This window comes from Myotis yumanensis, unplaced genomic scaffold (genome assembly GCF_028538775.1).
Source record: "Myotis yumanensis isolate MYYU_CA2020_CCGP unplaced genomic scaffold, mMyoYum1.0.hap1 SCAF_16, whole genome shotgun sequence".
In the NCBI taxonomy this organism is placed as follows: domain Eukaryota; kingdom Metazoa; phylum Chordata; class Mammalia; order Chiroptera; family Vespertilionidae; genus Myotis; species Myotis yumanensis.
This window is the reverse complement of record NW_027223767.1, coordinates 45490497-45513485: the sequence shown is the minus strand read 5'-3', so window position 1 is coordinate 45513485 and position 22989 is coordinate 45490497. Positions and strand designations below refer to the sequence as shown.

The window sequence follows — 22989 nt, the reverse complement described above, 5'->3', positions numbered from 1 at the left end:
GGCGTGAGTTAAGATGCTGCATTTGTACTAAATGACTATTTCTAATTGTTTTAGAAAAGGCTAGAACATATTGAGTTGCACTGTAATATGTTAAAAGCACGTTCAATTTTTAAAATGGATACTATTGAACCATTTTGGATCATGAAATATATTTAGAGTGCTGAATAAAATATTAAGGACAGGATGTTCACACATTATTAACCTGCCCTAAAATTATTTTAAAACCACACAACAGGCATATGTTCTATTTTGAAACTAAAGTTCAGCTCTCCAGTCAACTTTTAAATGAGAGAAATGTGTTTCTTTCTTCTAAGAGTTAGACTTCTCCATAAGAAGGAAGAGCCAGTGCCTACTTGCATATGAATTTTAACTGCTGACTTTTGATCCAGATTCATATGGTTGTTCATGTCTTTCTGACCTCAAGGGACAACGGACAAGAATGGTGAGAATGCTGGAAGTGGCATCCATTCTCACAGAGATTAGACACATGAAAAAAAGTTTATAGAAGGCAGAGAAGAGGAGACAGCCAAAGGATTTGAGACTCTATAGAAAGTAGCCCAAACTTGCTTAATGATGTCATGGAATTAGAGACTGTTCAACAAGTGGAGACAAAGTGATGAATATAAATCACCCAGGATGAAGCTCAAGTCATGTTTTCTGAACAATCTCCTTAAATAATAAAATGCTGCGAGTAATAAATCACTCAAAAATTTATCAGCGGTTTAAATATGACACTTGACAAACAGGAAATATTGATCAAGTTCTGTTAAAAAAACAATTTATTCATGTGTAATATATCAATGTCAATATGAAATGATAAGGTGGAAAGAAGCAAACACTATTTTGTTACTATTTAAATGGCACCTAAAGGACAAGCCCAGAGTGTATCACAGATCTATTGTATGTAAAATACATAAACTGCTAGAGAGAGAGAGAGAGAGAGAGAGAGAGAGAGAGATGCAGTGTTTATTTTGTTGATGAACCACAACAAATATGAAAGCATATGAGAGCTCATTACAAAATTGCAATAAGACGTGCATTGCTTGGCCCCAACTTGCTTCTTAAGGACACCATAGACTTGGGTATTGTTTAAAAGATCTACGGAATAGCAGGGCAAATTACAGGTGTGAAAGCTGCATTGCCATAGCTACGTTTTATTTTTTTTAATATACTTTTATTGATTTCATAGAAGGGAGGAGAGAGAGATATAGAAACATCAATGGTGAGAGAGAATCATTGATTGGCTGCCTCCTGCACACCCCCTGCTGGAGATTGAGCCCACAACCCGGGCATGTGCCCTTGACCAGAATCGAACCCGGGACCCTTCAGTCTGCAGGCCGATGGTCTATCCACTGAGCCAAACCAGTTAGGGTCATAGGTATGTTTTAAAAGGACAAAGAAAAGATCACCCAAAAAAGGAATTGTTATAATGCTGTGCAAATGCATATCTATAAATTACATTTTCTGCATAAACTTCCCAGGAAATGATTTAAAATTTTGAGGACAATTTCATCGTCTTTCTCAGAATGGATTCAGGAGCTACCCAGAGGTGGGAGAGCAGGGAAGACCTCAATCAAGTTCAGTCTGGAAATCCTGGTTGGCTGTCAGCTGGGATGGACAACTGACTTTCCAGGCAGGTACTATCTTTCAACCTACCCATCACAAGACTTGTTCTAAGTGCTTTGCAACAGCCAAAGATAATGTTATAATATGTTATGATACAGAGTTATAATAAGGAATAGTCTAACAAGTTAAGAGAACAAGGTCCCTTTGGAAAGCTAATAAATATCCATCGCCATCCTGGGGAGAGGAATTATCTCAGTGACTGACTGGTTTGAAATGGTATTTCAGCGGGGAGTGCTACACCAGCAGACTGCCGCCGCTGCTGATGCATCCAATTCTGCTACAACTGAGATGAATGAACCGTAGTGGACTTTTCAGGTCCTAGAGAGAGAACTTACCCCCTTTTAAAAGTGGAATAGATGATCTGTTTTACTTGAAAGAGAAGTTAGAAGAGAGAAAATGCCTGTAAGTAGATATTCTTTCTTGCAAAGTGAATAGGAACTATCTGATACTAACAACAGAGAAAGGAATCCTTTCCAGGAGCCCTGGAATGAAAAAGCTCCCCCTGGGTGAATCCACCAAAAACCAATTTGTACACAGAGATAATTTCATGATTTCACCTCAGCAATATGTTTCCAAAATGTCATATTCCCTGATGAAGTTTATTTTTAAAAGCTCTTTAGGAAAAATAATCCAAAATCTTAGGCTACTTCAATTAATGACTCAGACAAGTAAGTTTCCATTTCATGTAATGAAAAACACCTGGAAGCAAAATGATTAACTGCAGATATCAGCCCCTATTCTGCAAATACTATAGCCCCCGAATTAGCTAAGACACTGCAAATGTCAACATAGTACAAAATGCTCAGCGTGGCCCATAAGGTGAGGGGTAAGGTACCCTCCTCCTTCCATGAAATCTCAAAACCTTACCCCCTTTTAAAAGTGGAATAGATGATCTGTTTTACTTGAAAGATAAGTTAGAAGAGAGAAAATGCCTGTAAGTAGATATTCTTTCTTGCAAAGTGAATAGGAACTATCTGATACTAACAACAGAGAAAGGAATCCTTTCCAGAGTGAGTCACAGACAAAAACGCGCATGCCATATTCAGAAAGGAACCAAGCGAAGTCTCTCTAATAGGTTTTAACTCAACTCAAAAAAAAAAGAGTTATTGGTTGCTTATAATATGCAAGTACAGTGGTAAGGTAATAGAGCTAAACTATCAAAGGAGGATATAGAATCATACACTTGAAAAAAGATCAAAGTTAATCCTAAAAGATTAACACTTAAGATTTCTCAAAGAAAACTGAAAATGTTTCCCTAATTCTCAAACAATGCTGATTTCAATGACCATTTCTTTCAAGGTATGAATCACTGTTTTGTGGCTACTTAGAGAAGTTTCAAAGATAACGATTTTTGAGAGTAACTGAACTGGTGGTACCTGTACATCAACATATCACCAAATTTTATTTCTGGAGTGAGCAATGATCAATGGACTAAGCCACTGATGAGATGAGACATTTGAAAAAAGTGGGTAAGAAGGAATTGAAGAATTAGTAGAATGAATTTTTCTGAAGGCAACAGTGTGAAAATACCTTGTAAAATGTATGACAGACTGTGGAATCAGGGAAGGACAACTATACTTGCCCTACCAACAGTTTTGTTTTTTTTATAGAGACTGAACTAAATTTCAGAAAATGCATTAATTTCCAAATGTAATTGTTTATAATTTAAGCCAAAAGACAACTTTCAATGTATTAAACTTTTAAAAAATGTTTACTGAATGGACCTGTGGTGTAAGAAGCCAAAGAGAAGCAAAAGTCAAATTGAGGGTGCCAAAAAAATTAAAAGAAAATAAAAAATGTTCGCAAATTTCAGAACACTTTGTACCACAGACTGAGTATATCATTGCAGACTACAGTCTTCAAGAAATCAGCAACTGGACAGCCATTGCAGTACACTGAGCTCCATAGACAGCACCGGGGCAAGTGCGAGCCAGCCAGGCACTGGGTGACTGTGTGCTCGCTGAGGAAAGTAATTAAACATGGGCAAAGGAGATCCTAAGAAGCCGAGAGGCAAAATGTCATCGTATGCCTTCTTTGTGAAAACTTGCCGGGAGGAACACAAGAAGAAGCACCCAGATGCTTCAGTCAACTTCTCAGAGTTTTCTAAGAAGTGCTCAGAGAGGTGGAAGACCATGTCTGCTAAGGAGGAAGGAAAATTTGAAGACATGGCAAAGGCGGACAAGGCTCGTTACGAGAGAGAAATGAAAACTTATATTCCTCCCAAAGGGGAAACAAAAAAGAAATTCAAGGATCCCAATGCACCCAAGAGGCCTCCTTCGGCTTTTTTCTTGTTTTGTTCTGAGTATCACCCAAAAATCAAAGGAGAGCATCCTGGCCTATCCATTGGTGACGTTGCAAAGAAGCTGGGGGAGATGTGGAATAACACTGCTGCAGACGACAAGCAGCCTTATGAAAAGAAGTCTGCTAAGCTGAAGGAGAAATATGAAAAGGATATTGCTGCATACCGAGCTAAAGGAAAGCCTGATGCTGCCAAAAAGGGAGTTGTCAAGGCTGAAAAAAGCAAGAAAAAGAAGGAAGAGGAAGAAGATGAGGAAGATGAGGAGGAGGAAGATGAAGAAGATGAAGAAGATGATGATGATGAATAAGTTGGTTCTAGCGCAGTTTTTTTTCTTGTCTATAAAGCATTTAACCCCCCTGTACACAACTCACTCCTTTTAAAGAAAAAAATTGAAATGTAAGGCTGTGTAAGATTTGTTTTTAAACTGTACAGTGTCTTTCTTTGTATAGTTAACACACTACCAGATGTGTCTTTAGATAGCCCTGTCCTGGCAATATTTTCAATAGCCACTAACCTTGCCTGGTACAGTATGGGGGTTGTAAATTGGAATGGAAATTTAAAGCAGGTTCTTGTTGGTGCACAGCACAAGTTAGTTATATATGGGGATGGTAGTTTTTCACCTTCAGTTGTCTCTGATGCAGCTTATACGAAATAATTGTTGTACTGTTAACTGAATACCACTCTGTAATTGCAAAAAAAAAAAAAAAGCTGCAGCTGTTTTGTTGACATTCTGAATGCTTCTAAGTAAATACAATTTTTTATTTAAAAAAAAGAAATCAGCAACTGTGTTCAGCACTAAGTCAGAAAATGAATCATGCACGCTTTTATCTTAATACCAGATTATTTTTCATACATAGCTCAAAACATATTGATTGGACTCCAGCTTTCTCCAAATGCTCAAAACTATTCACTTTAATGGAAGTAGTATTATATTCATGAAAAATGTTATGATCTACGCCCATTATTTTTAACCTGTGTGCTGCAAGAATTTTCAAAGCATGCAATACCTGACCATTTAGTCAAGGGAACTGAGTTCTTTTCCTTAGATTGTCAAATAAAAAAATGACAACAGCCAACGCAATAGCTGTCCAGTGTGAATGAATCAAAATTATACCTATTTTTCTGTCAAATCAGCAAAAAATATACTTTTTTGGTGTGCCACATAATTTTAGTAATTACTTTATGTGTGCCATGAGATGAAAAGGGTTGAAAATCGCTGAGCTACGTAATTACGTTGTATTACAACTGAATAATTGCCGGAATGCTGTATTAGTGTCTCTAATCTGAACACAGCTCCACGCCCGAGAGGACAGATTACCATGCTGACCTAATACACACCAGTAATCCCTAAGTGAGCAACTCCTCTCCTGGTTATACCATGAGAAAGCCAAAACAAACCCAACCTTGCAATGAACATTCCAGAACTCAAAACATAATTTTAAGAGAAGTTTAACAGTAATCATTCCATTTTCAAGACAAGATATAAAGTTAAGAAAAGATAACCTACTCTGATATTCATTTATTTGTTCAAAGGCATTAAATAAGCGTTAAGTCTAAGGGATTACTGGGAAAACCCAGTAAATTAGTGGGAGTTGGAGCAGGTTCCAAAGAAACATAAGACATGCACTCTTTGCCCTTGAGACGTTCACAGTCTAGTTAAGGAAAAACAATTACCCAGCATTTTGAACCTCACTTAAAGGCTGTGGAGAAATCAAACTTTTGTTAATCTATGTATTTTAAATGCCATCCATTTAACTGCCAAAGTTGGATTACCGCCTCTTCCAAGCCTGAGAGGAAATAGAATTAAAAACAAAAAATATGTACAGCTAAAAGTTCTGTAGAATGTGTCTTTGTAAAAAGCCTAAATGTGCCACTTCTGGGACGCCAATGTTTATCCACCAGGCTTACTTAGAAAGGGATCCACGTGGATATGCAAGTGCAAGTGTGCTATGAGCTATGCGCCTGTGTCCTCAAAGCTATACAGCAGTGCTGAGCAGCTGGAAGGTGCTCCGACACTTGGAGACTGACGGAGAAGTTGAAAGCAGGAAAGGGAGAGGAGGATGGGGAGACAGACCCAGATGCGCCCATAGCAGCTGCCAGGGAGCGGAGTCCAGCCCAGAGAAAGCCGGAGGGCTCCTCCCTGGTGGCAGAAACTAAGGAGGCAACGAGCATTGTGGAGACGTCAGAAGGCAGAAGCGGGCATGGGATATGGAGAGTTCGCTTCTGGAAGAGGCTCGTTCATCCTGTAGTGTGGTCAATTGGATGGCTTTTTGTTGTTGTTGTTAATCCTCACCTGAGGATATCCATTGATTTTTAGAGAGAGTAGAAGGAAGGGGGAAAGACAGAGAGAGAGAAACATCAATGTGAGAGAGACACATGGATTGGTTGTCTTTCACACGCATCCTGATCAGGGCCAGGGATTGAGCTGCAGGCTCATGCCCTTGACCAGAATCGAACCCGGGACCCTTCAGTCCACAGGCCAATGCTCTATCCACTGAGCCAAACTGGCTAGGACAGTCAGATGGCTTTTAAGCCTGAATAATATACAAGTCAGTAATTCAAGCCATTATGTGAAGACCAAGAAGCAAAAATAATATCCAAAGCTATATGAACGTTTGTTACAGAGAACTATGTCCTATGTGATCCACACAGGTCTCCTCATGCTTTCTACACAATCTGTCCCTGGGGAAGCTACTGGAGAGGACAACAGAGGAACACCTAAGCTGGGTCCTGCACTCAAGGCATTCGAAACACATAAACGCTCAGTTCTGAGAGCTGCCTCGGCTATCGCTGCCACAGTGGTTGTGCAGGGCATCATCCAGGACCAGGAAGTGAGCAGCTCTATTGTCAGAGAAGGTCCATTCCAAGACACACGCTGGCTTGGGTAGGATGGACGCTGAAAGCCACGCAGAGGAATTTCTGAACTTTGCTTCCTCCATCACCGGTCAGCCTCCGATTTTTCTACTCACCGCCTCTTCCACTTTACTGCTTCTCTTTAGCAGAAAACGCTCCACGTGATGACCACACCACCTCTGATAAGGATTCAAATCTAACATATAATGTCTTCCTACGTGTGCTACAATGTTCCCGCAGATACACTCAGCAGAAGACAGTCGGGCCAATGTCATCAGGGAGAAAAAGGAGGTTTAGAAACAATCAGGATTTTAAAGATAGAGTAAGCTAAGGGAATACCTGTCAAATTGGTGGGGGTTGGTGAGGGAGATGTACTTAGGACCCCAAAAGACCTCTCTTCCAGGGATCTGATTAGAAAAGCCAAATATGTAGCTCAAGGGGGACCAGTGATGGATGCACAGTTTTAGGCTAAGAACTGTGACATGAAAGGTTGGCACTTCATTAAGTCACCTCGAGATGAAAAGAGGCCCGGAGGAAAAGGGGGCTGAATTCCTGAATAGTTTTGTTTAGTGCTTATAGTCTGCAAAACTAACAATGTAACCTGAACTATATTTGTTGTTGTTTTTGAAATGTTTTTATTGATTTTATAGAGAGAGGAAGAAAGGAATAGAGAGATAGAAACATTAATGAGATAGAAACATCAATCAGCTGCATCCCACAACTGGAGAATGTGCCCTAACTGCGAATCGAACCGGAGACCTCTTAGTTCATGGGTCGATCTTAACCACTGAGCAACACCGGCCAGGCTGTATTTGTTTTTTTGTTTGGTTGTTTGGTTGGTTGTTGTTAATCTTCACCCAAGGAGGGGAGAGTGGGGGGTTGGGGGGGGAGAGAGAGAGAGAGAGAGAGAAAGAGAGAGAGAGAGAGAGAGAGAGACATCAATGTGAGAGAGACACTGATAATCAAACCCGAAACCCTTGGGTACTCCGGCTGACATTCTAACCACTTAAGAACACCAGCCGGGGCATAATCTGAATTGTAACACACCGAAACTGTATACATTTGATCCTAAACTGGCCTCGCCCTCTAGTAACATTCATTTTTAAGCATGAAACAGTCTCTGTGTGTGTTGGGCTGCAGAGAACAAGGTAAGAAGGGGAAGCACTAGGGAAGATGCCAGAGAAAATAGAACCCTAGGCAAAGTCCTTGATCAGGGAAATAGCCATACTTTTTAATTGAATTGAAGCCACAAAGAATGAATTTGGTATCTGTCAAGAACATGCCTGCATATGTACTAAACTCTGCTTAATCGCTCTGTATGAAACGTTATGTGTGGGCCATATGGAAATGCATGTAAGCATTGCTCATGCACCTCGAACATGCTGAGAAATGCTGACAACACGTTCCAACACAAATCTCTGTGTCTAATTATATTCCTAGCTGATACATGAAACTATACCATGTAGAGGCATGCTCCTGTGAGTAGAAAAATCAACAATATAACAAAAAGGGGACAAACCAGTAAAGGCCTATCACTTAAAACAATATTTAAAAGTACAATTATGCAACTATAAGCCTATTGAAATGCATGATTGACTTAAAAAGAAACTCACAGTATCTTAAGCTGATAAAGAAATTACTTAATAAATAAAAGAATACCCAAGCTCTACGGGATTATCCCCAAAATAAAAGATCAGCTGGACTGGTTGATATATCTATGCAAAGACAAAAGATTCAGAGTTGCATCTGCCTGGAAGAGAAATCCATTTCATATAAACTTGTGTTGCCATCAGTTCTATCTGGTATGCTTTTTAGGATAAAAATTGATCACAACTTTAGATATAGGACAGATAAAGCATTAGAGCTGCACTGTTCACACAGCAGCCACTAGCCAAGTGGCTATTGAACACTTTAAATGTGGCTTGTCCAAATTGAGATGGGCTATAAAAATGCACACTGGATTTCAATGACAGGATCAAAAGGGAAGAATATAAAATATCTCATGAATGTTTTATATGGACTATATGTTGAATAATTATATCTTGGATATATCAGGTTAAGTAAAATCCATTAAAATTGACGTCACTTATTTCTGTTTTTATCTCTTGATACAGCTACTAGATAGTTTAAAGTCACATGTGGGATTGCCTTTGTGGCTTGCGTTATATTTCTATCGGAAAACACTGCTTTAGGGTGCATAAGAAATACTGGAACTGTCAGCCCTCTGAGGAGTCCAGTTCCACTCTGTATTTTAGACAGAGATTAGCAGGAACTACATAGAGTAACCAGAGTATAATTCTTTACTTCCTTCCTTCTCCTCGCATTACCAAGTGCCTGATTCTCTATATGTCTCCTTTGCAGTTACCTAGGAAGAGGATCAGTTTGGCCTAGATAATCATAAGTGGCCCTCTCAAGTCAGCTTTTGTATTGGGTACATCACAGGTCCCCGGCCTATGGACTGGCTGTCCTTGAGTCAGGTGTTCATCCCTAGACCAATCCTTGTGATTGGCTGGGGGGAGAGGGGGTGAAGGAGGCGTGGGTCAGGTTAAACAGAGTACAGAAATGATCTGGAACCTCCTCTGAGCAGGGGCTATAAATGACCAGCTTTGTTTGGAGGGGACTGTGGGAATGCCCGGCGGCACAGACTGGGCTGGCCAGCAGGGAGTTAATTCAAAAATTGAGAGAGCATGATGCATGCACATTCAAAGGTCCTGTGAGTGCGAGAGCCGAGGACTATTTCCTGAACGATGCTCCGGATACAATTTCAGCCAAGCCATTCTACAAATAACAATAATAACAGATCTAGTCGCAAAAACATTTCAGTCACAACTAGCAACTAGCTGGCCAGCTTAAACAAGAACTTTAGGCAGGGAGAGGGAGAATGCAGAGACAGAGGAAGCAATATAGGGAACACAACCAACCAATCAAAGTCCCAGTCCCAACCGTGCCATCACATCACCATGTGACTTCGGGCAAGACACTTTAACCCCTCCTGCCTCCGTCTTCACTGGTACAAAATGACAGGGAGATGAGCATTGGATGCAATGATAGATGGAAAGGTGCTTTTTAAAGTTCGAAGAGCTGCACAAATGTTATATTTCAAGCGTGAGCTGTCATTAACTCTACGTTGACTATTGAAGGAGCAACCGCACAATAAATCTGACCTCGGTGAATACACCCTGTCTGGGGACCATCTGGTGGTACTTTTCTCAGCCTTGTTAAAACGTGGCAAGTGTTAGCTCTCGGCTCTTGTTCTCTGTTAGCACTTACCTCTCGCTGTGGTTTCATCTGTAATGTGCCTTCAGGAATTCACGCCAGTACATCAAACCCGCTGTCAAGCCAGCAGCCCGACATGAGCCACACCGTATGCATCTGAGAGAAATACAATCAATCAGACCTGCGGCGAATGACAACTGTCAACTGAATCTGATGGTGGCTTTCTCCAATAGCTGTCAGAATATCCAAGACTTACACCCTATCCTAATGCCCTACCACAGCATTTGTTTAGAGAATTCAAATGGTGAGCAAAGCTGTAAAAGAAAATTCAGCTCTCATGTTTTGGGCCCAGACTTATTTCCATGCAATATCTTGGGAAAACAAAATATAATTGTCCTTATATGATGCCCGATTTCATTCCCATGAGATAAATTACCTTTTCTTTTTTCCTTCCCCAAAAAAGTACTGTTTTACAGAGAACCAATCCAGAAATACTGAGGATGTTTTCATTTTTGTTGTTGTTCCTTTATGGAGGGTCTGGCACTTCTATTATACCAACAACAGGAGAAGAGGGTTTACCAAATATTTGCATCATTAAATAGAAACACAGGAATTTCCATGGCTTGTGAAAAAGGAGCTCTGTGTCTTTAAGGCTCCACGGGGCTCTGGGCTGGGAGGCAGACAGACCAGCGCTGCTGCAGCAGCGACTCATCCTATCGATAAGGTTCAGTTAGCCAAGGTGGAGGATGGGAAAAGAATGGAGCTGTCCCAGCTACTCAATGAGATCAGGGCAAACTATGAAAAGCTCCTCACCAGAAATCAGATAGAGACCGTGCTCTCAACAAGGATCCAGGTAATGATTTCATACAGACAGACACCCTCCAGGATAAGGAGACAATCCATGTCTATCCAATTCCTGTCCCGGCCTCTCTGAGGTACAGTATTTCCTTTTCAATGCAGCGTATACTGGGGAAGGAATTTAGGTTTTACTGCAATGTGACGGGGACTACCGGGGGAAATGCTATGATTATACTGTTAAGCGACCATGAAATAAGTGTTGATTGATGCATTTAATTTTTATGTAAATTATGAGGTAACGGTCATTAATAAACCATGGGGTCAACATACAATAAAATGGTGCACTTGAACCTCTTTTTACATCTTCCAAGGAGGAAGCATTTCAAATATCCTTCAAAGATAATACAGAGTTACTTATAGAGATAATTTAAATGACATCTTAAAAATGGCAAGCTTTATAGTAAGATTTATTAGCTTGCACACTTTATAGAGGAAAACTAACTAAAATATTTTTAATGAGTTCAGTTGTATTCCAGATCGTTATAAATAGAAATCATCTGGGCATAAGAACAGGGCATTCAGAACAATTCTGATATAAATCAGGACAATCAACCCCCCCCCCCCACCACCACCACCGATTGATAGACTCTCCACTTACATTATAGATTTTTGCTTTTGTGCTATAAGATGAGAATGTTTATTTCCAATATTTAGGCATGCTATATTTAAGTTTTAAAGACAAGAGAGAGCCAAGTTAAATAAGGGTTAAATCCTAGTTTTATAGACTTACTTTGTTTTAAAGTGACAATCACCTTCAGCAATTAATTAGGATCTCAAATCTTTAAACAAAGGTACAAACAAATATTTTAGAAACAAAGATATAGAAATTCAGGGATTTTTTTTGTTTTTTTAGTTTACTTACCATATCTGAGTTCAAGTCCTATTCTGAGCACCCAAATACTGCAAGGAGTTTACTTAAGAACATCACAAAAAGGGGGGAAAGTATTGCTGGGAAATCATGGGACTTTACTCCATTAGCAATTCATTTTTAGTAACATTATAAATTTTACCTCTGGATAACACTGTCAGTCTTCATAGAGAATGACCAGTATCCTGGATTAAGCAGAGTCACTGGAATATTTAACTGTTGGAATAGTTCATTCACCTTTTACAAAGAAAGGGGGGGAGGGGGAATGACCATTAATTTTTAATGACAATTTCTGAAAATTATAAACCTAATAAACACTTTTTTGCATTAGTAAAAATACAAGTTATTTAGTTTACAAGTCACAATGCTAAAATGCATCAGCTAAAGCCAAAAGCAAGACTACATATAGTACATTTTGTCTAGTCCTTTTAACTTATCTACCTTAGAGGATTGTTTTCAAAGAATTCAGAGTCAGCTGAAATAAATTCAAGAAAGCCTGTTTTTACACAATTATTACACAATAGGGAGCTATTTCAGTTAGTTATTACTATATAACAACTACCCCAAAACTTAGAGTAAAGAAGTCATTGTATTCCCTCTCACGATTCGGTGGCTTGACTAGGTTCACTGGGGGTGACTTCAGCTGGACGTGACATTGGCTGGGACTGCAATCATCTTGGGGCACAACTGGGCTGGGTCATCCAAGGTGGCTCATTCATGGGCCTGGCACCTTGGGATTTTTGAAAGGCTGGCTCAGCAGAGACAAATGTTTCTCTCTCTCCATGTAGCCTCGGGATCTCTCTCCATCTGGCCTCTCTATAGGATCCCTCCAACAGAGCATGCAGACTTCTTACATGCTGGTCCAAAAGCACAGAAGTGCAAGTTGTCAGGATTTCTTAAAGGCTTAGGCCTAAAACTGACACTTCTGCCGCATTCTACGGGCTAAAGCAAGACATAGGTCAGCCCAGATTCAATGTGGAAGGCCACCACACAAAGACATCCATTTTGGGACGGGTGGTTCATTGCAGGCCATCTTCAGAATCTAGCTACTATCCAAGCTTCGCTGCCCATTCCAAAATGCAAAAGACCAGTGAATACCATCGTTTTCATGTACTCCTATCTCCTAAATTCTCAACACTTCCTTTTGTAGTTGCTCTGATATGTGATGCTGCTTGCTTTTGCCAACAATGCTGAGAACAACAAATCAAAAGAAACATATAAATGTTATCTAATACTTTGCCCTAAACTTCATTATAGACTTTCATGTACTGCAGTGTTTCCTCCTTTAAAACATCTGTTGTATCATCATATTACATTTTTTAAATTTTAAAATGCATTTTTATAAAAACATAAAAAGGTTGTAACTTTTGTTTCAAAATATTACAACCAACTTCATACACTGCTCCTACTGCTCGTGGGGCCAAATGTTCAGAATTCTGTCAAAAGATACTTTCATTGAATTTCAACATCAGTATAAGAACATTTAAAGCTAACCATACAATAATCCATTTGTTATTTAATATGAGGACATTAAGAAAACAATTTTGAAGGAAGTCATTTTTTGCTTCTACCTCAGATAAACAAAATTAGCATGCCTTCTAAAAAGATCATACTGAAAAAGATAAATCAATAGTGGGTTAGCTTAATACCGAAATCTATTTTAGAGTTTCTAATGCCTGTGATAACTTAATTCTCTAAATTATTCATAATACACTTTCCAGCAATATTTACTCCCTGTCTATGTACCCAGTCCAATAATGGATTAATATAGGGTATATAACAGTTTATCTGCTTTTATAAAGCAACCAGCAAGAAAATACGGGGGGGGGGGGGGGGGGAATAGTAGCTAATTTCAATCCTTCTTCCTTATTAATGCCATAAATACTGGAAAGTTAAGAATCAGAGGTCTTCAACTCAGGTCCTGTGAACTGTTACTTTTTGTTAAAATAGGTGTATTTTTTTCCTGCATTTCACAGACTGCCATAGTAGGAAGAGACTTTTGAGGTTCATTTTACATCTGAGAAAACTGACGCTGAGAGTGCAATGGACTTGCTCAGACATTTAAATGATTAGTAACGAAGCACTAAAACATACATTTGTAATCTAACAACTTAAAGAAAATAATGATTCGATTCCCATGCTATTTTTCTACCATTGCTCTTAAGTGCCTCACTTTCAAGAGTGCTCTTTGTTTCCTTGTTATTGTTGTTGTTGGCTCTCTTCTAGCTGGAAGAAGATCTGAGCAAAAAAATGGACAAAGATGAAGAGGCTTTAAGGGCAGCTCAAGCAGAACTCAAGGAAGCCCGGCGCCAGTGGCACCACCTGCAAGTGGAAATTGAATCTCTCCACGCTGTGGTGAGCCTGTCTCCAGAGCAACTGGCCCATGGAGTCCCCAGATGCTACATGATTGGGGGGGAAGGGGAAGGGGGACGGGGGGGATATAAACCCATTACCTTACAGTGACAAACTCACTGTGAGCAAGAAATCAAGGCCACTGAATTCTACCCCAGGTCCTAGTTTAACTACCCCTTTCCCTCCTTCACTCAAGGTGTAGTTCGCCCCGATACAAATTAAGTGATCCTTGCTTATTGCCCTGTGGTTCTCTACTTGTTGGAGTGGGGGAATAGAGCTCTTGTCATTATCCAAAGTCACCACAGTGGAGAGTCCATACTTTTGAGATGTCTAATAAGAAAATATTTAAACACTTTCCTAAAATGCTTTTTATATGCTGTCTGCTTTGGCTTTGTTATTTAATAGCCTATATTTTTAATACTTAAAAAAGAATGATACGTTAATCACACTGCGGAATTGTTATTCTTTCTTTAATTTTTTCTTTTTTATTGATTTCAGAGAGGGAGGGAGAAGGAGAGAGAGAGAAACATCAATGATGAGAGAGAATCATTGATGGGCTGCCTCCTGCACACCCTCTACTGGGGATCGTTCCCACAACTTAGGCATGTGCCCTTGACCAGAATTGAACCCAGGACCCTTCAGTCCGCTTAATCTACTAAGCCAAACCATTACCTCTCATCTAAGTAATGTTGTATTGTTACAACCTTTTGAAAAAAGAGAAAAAACACAATAGAATGAAGACATTGCAAATAAGAATTCAGAAACTCACTGTGTTTCACTGACTCATTGATGAAGATCTATCTAAAACAGGAACGGGGCCTCGAAAACTCCCTGCAGGCCAGTGAGCAGCATTACCAGATGCAGCTGCAAGACCTGGAGGCTGTGATTGAAGGACTGGAAAAAGAGCTACAGGAAGTAAGGCAAGGCATCGAGAAGCAGCTCCAAGAGCATGAGATGCTTCTCAACACGAAGATGAGGCTAGAACAAGAAATAGCCACGTACCGCCGCCTCCTAGAAAAGGAAGAAATCAGGTACCTAATCCCATGTGGTTCATGACAAGTGGGCAGAAATGCAGAGCCACTTACGCCATTGTTGACGTAATCAGAGAAATTGAATCTAAAGAAATCACCCCCATGGCAGGACCACTGAGTCTCTACAATTAATAGTAGTAGTACGCACTGCAAAGAATATGAGAAGTATTTCCAGCCTCCACAGATCATGGACAAAATAACCAATGTCCAGGACATAAGCTACAACAAGGAGCAAAGCAAGACTAGAACATGTAAATGTAAATAATTACCAATCAATACAAAAATGACCTTTCTAAACTTTCTCATTCTCCTTGCCACACAAAACTTCTAGAATTAGTCATTGCCTTATACGGACCACCCACAAAGAAAGTTTGGAAAACTCTTACTACCACATCCCCACACACACTAAGGCCCACTCCCACCACACATCAAACACCAAAATATTACAACCATGGGAAGCAATGGTGTTTGGAGTATATGATTTAGAAGACTTCCAGATGTCCCAATAACAAAAGGTACCAAAGAGGAATTCTTATTGATTCACACAATTTCAGAATCTGCAATCACTTATAGGGTCATATGGCTTTGAACACAACACAACCTCCAATTTTCCATGTTCCCATAAGAACAAAACTAGTCTTTTTTTAACCCGTTGTACGCCATAAATATCAATGGCATGTGGGGATGGTTTCCATTTTGGATGTGTGGCAGTTAACTGGTTAAATATACTTTTTAAAATTTTCAAGTACAGTCAACATACAATATATTAGTTTCAGACATACAACCCAGTGATTAGACATGTATATAATTTTTTAAATCATCTAATAAATCTAGTAACCATCTGACATCATGCATAGTAATTACAATACTACTGACTATATTTCCTATACTGTGCTTTACATCCCCAAGACTATTCTAGAACTACCAATTTGTACTTCTTCATCCCATGCCTCCAATCCCCTCCCATGGGCATCTATCAAAATGTTCTCTGAATCTATTATCTGTTTCCGGTCTGTGTGATCATTTGTTTTGCTTTTTAGATTCCATATATAAGAAATCATATGGCATTTGTCTTTCTCTGTCTGACTTACTTCACTCAGCACAACACCCTCTAGATCCATCCATGTTGCAGATGGCAAGATTTCATTCTTTTTTACTTTAATGGTTGAGTATAAGTACCACTTCTTCTTTAAAAATAAACCTTTATTCTTGCTTGCTTCAGAATTCTGAGTCTTCTATAAAACTAGATGAAACTGCTTTGACCTATAATGTCTTGACACTTACTAAAACTTTGAAAACCATAAATTAAATTCAAATATACCACTTACTAGCACAGTGAAGCCAGGCAGGTTACTAAACCTCTCTGTGCATCAGTTTTCTCATCTCTAAAATGGGAACGTTATTACCTACCTCATAGCATTGCTGTGAAGATTAAACAAATTAATGTTTGTAAAGTGCTTAAAATAGTATTATGTAAATATACATACAATTTATTATTAAATAAAATTAAAGGTTGTGAATTTTATTTAATTCCTAATCCTTCAAAATATTGGCAACTTGGTCTTTAATATTCCTGTAATACAATTTTTATTATGCTGTATTTAATATATACAAGAAAGTATCAAGAAAGATGTAACGAACTCCCGTGTACGCACGTCCCCCAGCTCAGTGAGACATATACAATGTTGTTGAAGTCTGTTCCACTCCCCATCCCCACACCTAAAGCACTTCCCCCAAATCTCATCCTCCTCCCTCAATCTAACCTGGCTCCCAAATTTGATGCTAATTATACGAATATGTATGTATGTATCCCTAAACAAAATATGAAATTGTTTTGCATATTATTTTAACCTTTATAAACTTACTCTTTTTTTCACTCAATGTTATACTTGGGAGATTCATCCATAAGGATCCAGTGTACCCTGAGTTCATTTATTTTCACTGCTAAATAGTATTTCCATTGTATGAATATACTACAGTTATCCATTCTCTGATTAGTGAGCATTTGTTTCCATTACCTGCTAATATTTTGTTGCTCCTACAATATAATTCTTTCCAATTTCAGATATTATGGTTGTATCCAAGGAGGAAAAAAAGAAAAAAAACCTACAACTAGAGTTGGTTTTGTTTTACCTTCAGGTGAGTTTCTGATATTAGTAATTTAACTGGGAAAGCAAAGTGCCATTAGTAGGGATTATAAATAGAGCACTCTAACGTAGCAAAAATAAGCAATGTTTACATAAATTTTAACATGTGAATTGACTGTGATTAATACTTCAACATTGTAATTTAATATTTCATAAATAAAATTTTTCACAGCCATTATAAATGAAATCTCTTTTTCAACAAAAGTCCCACAAAAGTGTGAGAATGAAAAGGTGGAAACAGTGACCAAACAGGCAATATTAAATGGAAATATGGTGAAGGAGAGCACTGAAGCTCATGGCACTATTCAGTAAGTAAAGTAATTCTGACTAAGAAATAAAATAAATGTGTAAAGAAATTAACTTCAATCAAATAATCTCAGTAATCTTTGTTTGAATGTTTCCAAACATAATTTTAATTTGCTGTGATTTTTAATCTGACATGAGTAAGTATATATAAACGAATACTCAGATAAAGGAATGCTCACTCAATTCACCATTTTTTAAAAAAATATAGCAACACATGAGAGTTCTATAGAATCCCTTGAAATTATAGTTATATGATTTTTTAAAGTATATAAATTTTAAATATCATGATGTACATTGTAAAACTTAAAATGTAAATTATAAATTATTCAAACTTCTTGATTTCTTTTTCATATGGAATATATATTACATATTTCTTAATACATCCGTACTTCTTCATATAGAAAGGTTTATTTTATCATTTCAGGACCGAGAAAGTGGATGAAGTTATTAAAGAATGGGAAGGTTCCTTCTTTAAAGATAACCCTCGGTTAAGGAAGAAATCTGTTTCTCTTCGCTTTGACCTTCATTTAGCAGCCACTGATGAAGGGTGTTTACAGACTAAACAGGATAATCTACCAGATATAGAAGTCAGGCTCATCATGAGGAGATCATGCAGTATTCCCTCTATCAAACCTCCATCAGCAGCTCATTAACCCAAAGACAGTATTTGACTTGACTTGAAAATGACATTAGGATGGACCAAGGTGGCGATGCTGACTACCTTCTGTCCCAAATGTAAGTTGAAGTATGAATGTTATGATTGATGTGTGATTCTGTTCGTGGGCGGGGGGATGGCAAGGGGCAAAATTTTTCTGCATTTAACTATGGATATATTTTTTGGAAAGGGAAGTGCAAATAAAATCAGAAAATCAGTATGATTTCTATTTTATTTATCCTCCAAATAATCGTTTTTGTTCCCTTGAAATTTTATCAGAGATGGTAAGCATTAGCAGCTTAGTAAAATCTGTGACTTAATGCCTGAATACTCTAAGGAAAAGGGAATGGTTTATCTAAATATGGTTGTACTATGTTAAGAATCACACTGAGTAATTCATCACTCTTCTATGACTGGTTATATCTACAAAGATTTTTCTAATTGAAAAAGAAAACAATTATACAACTTTTAAAGAGGACTCCCTATTCCCTTAACCAAAAATGTTCCTTTTGAGACAATCATTTGCACACTTAGAAAAATAACAGTTACTTTCCATGAGCAGTTTTGAGCAAAGTATAGAACATAGCCCAATTCTAATTTGATTAAATAAAATTAACCTTCATCTGAAAGTGTTTTGTAGTCATGTGATTTCCAGAAGAGTTACTTTATTCAAAGAACTTTAAAAATTGTCCTTTATCAACAACAACAAAAAAAGAGGCCAGTTGCACAAAATATGAAAAGCTGATTACTACAGTTTCTAGAACAGTTATCCAACCTCTCCCTATCCCAATTTTTCCATCTGTAAAGTTAAATGTGATTAATTGGAGTATTTGGTGTGAGCATTAGGTAAAATATTATATAAAGTCTTATAAGTATTTCCTGCAATCATTTATGTGAATTAAGACAATAGTATTGTTATCAAAGCTATGAGTATTTGCAGGATTTATGTTTTTAAATTGTTCCAAGTGTAATAAATATGGATAGAAAATATATTTATGAGTAAGTAGTGTTGCAGAGGTTTTTAAACAACCTAATTTGTTTAATACAAGTATATTTCTTTTAAGACCTTAAATTTAAAAAAAAACCTGTTTTAAACATTAGAAATTTATAGGCTATTAATTTTTTTCTAAACAGAAAATATGTTGAGTATCACTCACCATACTGTTATCCCAACTAAAGAATTATCCAAGGGCTATATCTGTTAGCATTTTAGTACAGCTTTTTCAACCGAAACCTCTCTCTCTCTCTGTCTCTCCCTCTCTCTCTGTGTATGTCTCTCTCTCTTCCTCTCTCTCCTTTATTTCAACAACAAAAAGGTATATTTTAACCAGAAGAAAGCTATGTTAAGTAATCTTTAACATAATACAGGGATATAGCTAAATTTTTCTTTCAATTACTTCAGATTTCTTTAAGTCTTGCTTATTCTATTTAGTGAAAGGAATAATTTTGTTGTCAAGGATACAACAGCATGTTAAGTGCTTATTCTTGCATAAGCATCTAACCTAAAATACATCCTATATGTAAAAGTGTTTAATTTAATGTTAAAAGCTACTAACTTCATAAAGCTTTGAAAACTCAGTCATATAAGCTATTGTACTAAAGTTACTGTACTAAGCAACAGTAATCGTAATGGAATTTATCTAGTGTAATTGATATGCAGTGTAAAGCTTAATAGTGGGCATCATAAATGTAACTGCCTGTAATAGTAATTCCACTATGCAGCTATTGTGTGTAACGTATATTTCAAAATACAGCATTTGAATTTATAACAAAGTTTTATTTGCTCTGGGGCATTTTAAATTGGGATATGAATTTACCAAAGTAAATGATACCACTATAATAAAAATTATAAAACTGAAACATGAACTCCAAATCTGCATTGTGTTTGAGTTTGAGACAGTGTGTTGAGTTTAATTGTTCTAATATGGTTAGTTCACTTGGGGAATGACGAACTGTAACCATGGCGGAGAGAGAATTTCTTATATAGTTTTTTTAAATATATTTATATTTTTTATTGATTTCAGAGAGGAAGGGGGAGAGAGAGAGAGAGAGAGAGAGAGGGAGGGAGAGAGAGAGAGAGATAGCAACATCAATGATAAGAGAGAATCATTGATCGGCTGCCCCCTGCACGCCCCACACTGGGGATTGAGCCTGCAATCCGGGCATATACCCTGACTGGGAATCTAACCGTGACCTCCTGGTTCATAGGTCAACGCTCAACCACTGAGCTATGCCAGCCAGGCTATAGTTTTTTAACAAAAGGAAAAGTAAGAATGGTATATTCTAATTAAAAAAAAAAAACACGAAATAATCCCATAATCCCACAAGTATAAATTAGCCAGAATTTACAAAATGCTTACTCTGCTCCTCACACTGCACTCAGTGTGCTTGTACATAATCACTAATCCTTACAATGATCCTACAAGATGTATAATGTTATCCTCATTTTGTAGATAAAAGAATTTAATATTCTTCCATTATTTTGGCATAAATAAAATGTATGCTTCTAGAACAAAATACAAAAAATACAGAGTAATTCCAATTACTAACAATTGTAGCGTCCCTGCCCTGGCACTGTCACTAATTATCCATGTAACCAGGAAGGAATTACTTACATTTCCCAGCCTCAATTTTCACTCTTGAAAACAAAGGGAAAGGTGTTACTTGGGAACAATGCCCACCTCACAGTTGCTTGAAATAACATATATGTGAAAATATTTGACAAAGTCCTACTCAAATATTTGGATGAACTTGTCATTGGGAGAGAATTTCTGAGAACAATTATTGGTGACAATGATATATATATGAGCCTAATATGCAAATTATCCCTGTGGGCGTTTGACCTGAAGACGACTGCTCGCTATGATGTGCGCTGACTACCAGGGGGCGGCACAGAACGAAGGGAGGCCCCAGCCGGCAGCCGGAAAGCCCCGACTGGCCCTGATCGCCAGCCAGGCCTAGGAACCCTACCCATGCATGAATTTCTTGCACTGAGCCTCTAATTAAGTAATAATTTAAAACACAACAGGTAATGAGCATTTTTTAAATTCTTTGTTTGCTTCCAGGAGAGTTATTTTTTCCCAATGAGTTACTCAATTTGGACTGCTCACCCATGGATATTTTTCCATTGGTTTTTAGAGAGTGGAAAGGAGGGGGAGAGAGAGAGAGAGACACTCTATCCACTAAGCCAAATTAACCAGTGCTCTACCATAATAGTTTTTAAAGTACAAAAATGTTCCCCAGAGTCAAAAATGCATAAATTATTTAAAAGTGTCAAATGGAATCATTATGGTACATGAGCCAAAATTATACTGTAATTAAATAATATGCATAGCCCTCACTGGTGTGGCTCAGTGGGTTGGGTGTCATCCAGTACACGGAAAGGTTGCCTGTTCATTTCCGGTCAGGGCACACCCTGGGGGTGCGAGCTGATCCCCATTGTGGGGGGTGAAGGAGGCTACCTCTCTGCTCTCACATTGGATTTTTCTCTCTCCCTCTCCCTTCCTAAAAATCAAAAAAAAATATTTAAAAAAAAACAAATATCAATAAATAATATGCAGACACGTTACTCAAATGATCAACATAAAAAAAAAGTTTGTGCCAAAGGCAGAATTTCGTTCTGTGTTTACAAGGTATGGCCAGCGTGTACACACAGATTGCCAGTACTCATGGACATGTTACAAATAAACATTTTGAAAGAAGGTACATGTGCAAATCACTACAAGCCTTTTCCAGTTTCCCTCACACACTTAGACCCTAGACCACCGTCAGCGAACTTGGGGCCGCACCTCCACACACATTTCCTGAGCAGCTAACCACCGGCCGAGCCGTGGCAGACACTGGCAACGTGCAGGTGACCGGTGAGATGACTGGGCTTTGTTTGCAAGCCCCTCGCCCTGCATTCAAGGTGACAAACGCGCTCGGGTGCCTTGGGTCAGGCACAGACGACAACCAAGATGTCAAAGAGCCATGGCGGCGAGAGGAAGGATTATTGGGGGGTGGGGGGCCAGGAGGGCATCCGAAAGAGATGTGTGAGCCGGATCCGAAAGGACAGATGAGTTTAACCTGAAAGCGCGGGGCAGGCATTCCCGTCGATGGGAGCCCAACGAGCCCGGACCCCGTTAGGCCGAGACCAGCGGCGCCTCCACTCCGCAAGGGCGCCCCACCGAGGCCAGGGCATCCACATGGCTGGGCCTCGGCTCGGAAGCCGGTGGCAACCGCACCAGATTCGACCTCGGAAAAACGGGAAAAGCCCATGTCGCGAAGGCAGGAAGCTCGCCCGAGAGGCGCCCGTGGGGACGGACACGCCGCGCCTCCATCCTCGGCAAGAGGAGAGAAGCACCCGGCGGGGGTAACGCGGGGTGGGGGTCGCCGAGCCGGCGCGACCCGAGCCTGGCCCGCGCGGCCGCAGTGGTTCCGGGGCCTCCTGCCCGGCGACCCCCGGCGTCTTCCGGCCCCGCGCGTGGAGTCGAGGCCGCGGCTCCCACCGCCCTCGGCGCAGCCTCGCACGTCCCGCCCCCTCCGCCGCCGCCGCCGCCGCCCCCTTCACGGCCGCGGGACGCAGGCCTCTCGGGCGGGCCGCCCCTCCGCCTCCCGCCGTGACGAATCGGCGCCCGCCCGGAACGGCACCCGAACTCGGCGAGTTCGGCGGCACACATCGGACCTGAAAAAAAATCCGTGACTCCCCGAAGCCTCGGGCGTCCTCGCGAGGAGGTTTCCCTTTTTCCAAAGACGGTCGGCGGCGCCCGCAGAGGCATCGAGGCGCGTGTGGAAAGTGC

General features: G+C 39.4%; 1 protein-coding gene, 1 long non-coding RNA gene and 1 pseudogene across 3 annotated transcripts in view; 2 read left to right on the top strand and 1 right to left on the bottom strand.

Moving 5' to 3' along the window:
- Positions 1-22984, bottom strand: part of LOC138994825 (uncharacterized) — a 52906-nt gene extending 29922 nt beyond the window's left edge. Inside the window, exons 1-3 of the long non-coding RNA XR_011468481.1 lie at positions 22875-22984; positions 11863-11957; positions 10049-10150 (exon numbers count right to left, since the gene is read on the bottom strand). This is a non-coding gene — a long non-coding RNA (uncharacterized lncRNA). The remainder of the gene's footprint in view (positions 1-10048; positions 10151-11862; positions 11958-22874) is intronic.
- On the top strand, positions 3606-4371 carry LOC138993882 (high mobility group protein B1 pseudogene; annotated as a pseudogene).
- Positions 10713-20037, top strand: KRT222 (keratin 222). 2 transcript variants are annotated; one of them, XM_070395016.1, is made up of 6 exons: positions 10713-10847; positions 13947-14075; positions 14883-15103; positions 17169-17242; positions 17423-17558; positions 17981-20037. In XM_070395016.1, exons 1-6 carry the CDS (start codon positions 10752-10754, stop codon positions 18207-18209), a joined length of 885 nt encoding a protein of 294 aa, XP_070251117.1. In that variant the 5' UTR covers positions 10713-10751; the 3' UTR covers positions 18210-20037. The 2 variants fall into 2 exon arrangements, with proteins under 2 accessions (XP_070251117.1, XP_070251118.1); XM_070395017.1 differs by having other exon boundaries at positions 10755-10929.
- Positions 22985-22989: the final 5 nt, after the last annotated feature.

Excerpts from the sequence above, each read along its gene's own strand:
- KRT222 (XM_070395016.1), top strand. The coding sequence starts at position 10,752 with ATGGAGCTGTCCCAGCTACTCAATGAGATCAGGGCAAACTATGAAAAG. Across the intron at positions 14,076-14,882 it reads TTGAATCTCTCCACGCTGTG|GAACGGGGCCTCGAAAACTC; the intron begins GTGAGCCTGTCT and ends TATCTAAAACAG. Across the intron at positions 17,243-17,422 it reads TGGTTTTGTTTTACCTTCAG|CCATTATAAATGAAATCTCT; the intron begins GTGAGTTTCTGA and ends AATTTTTCACAG.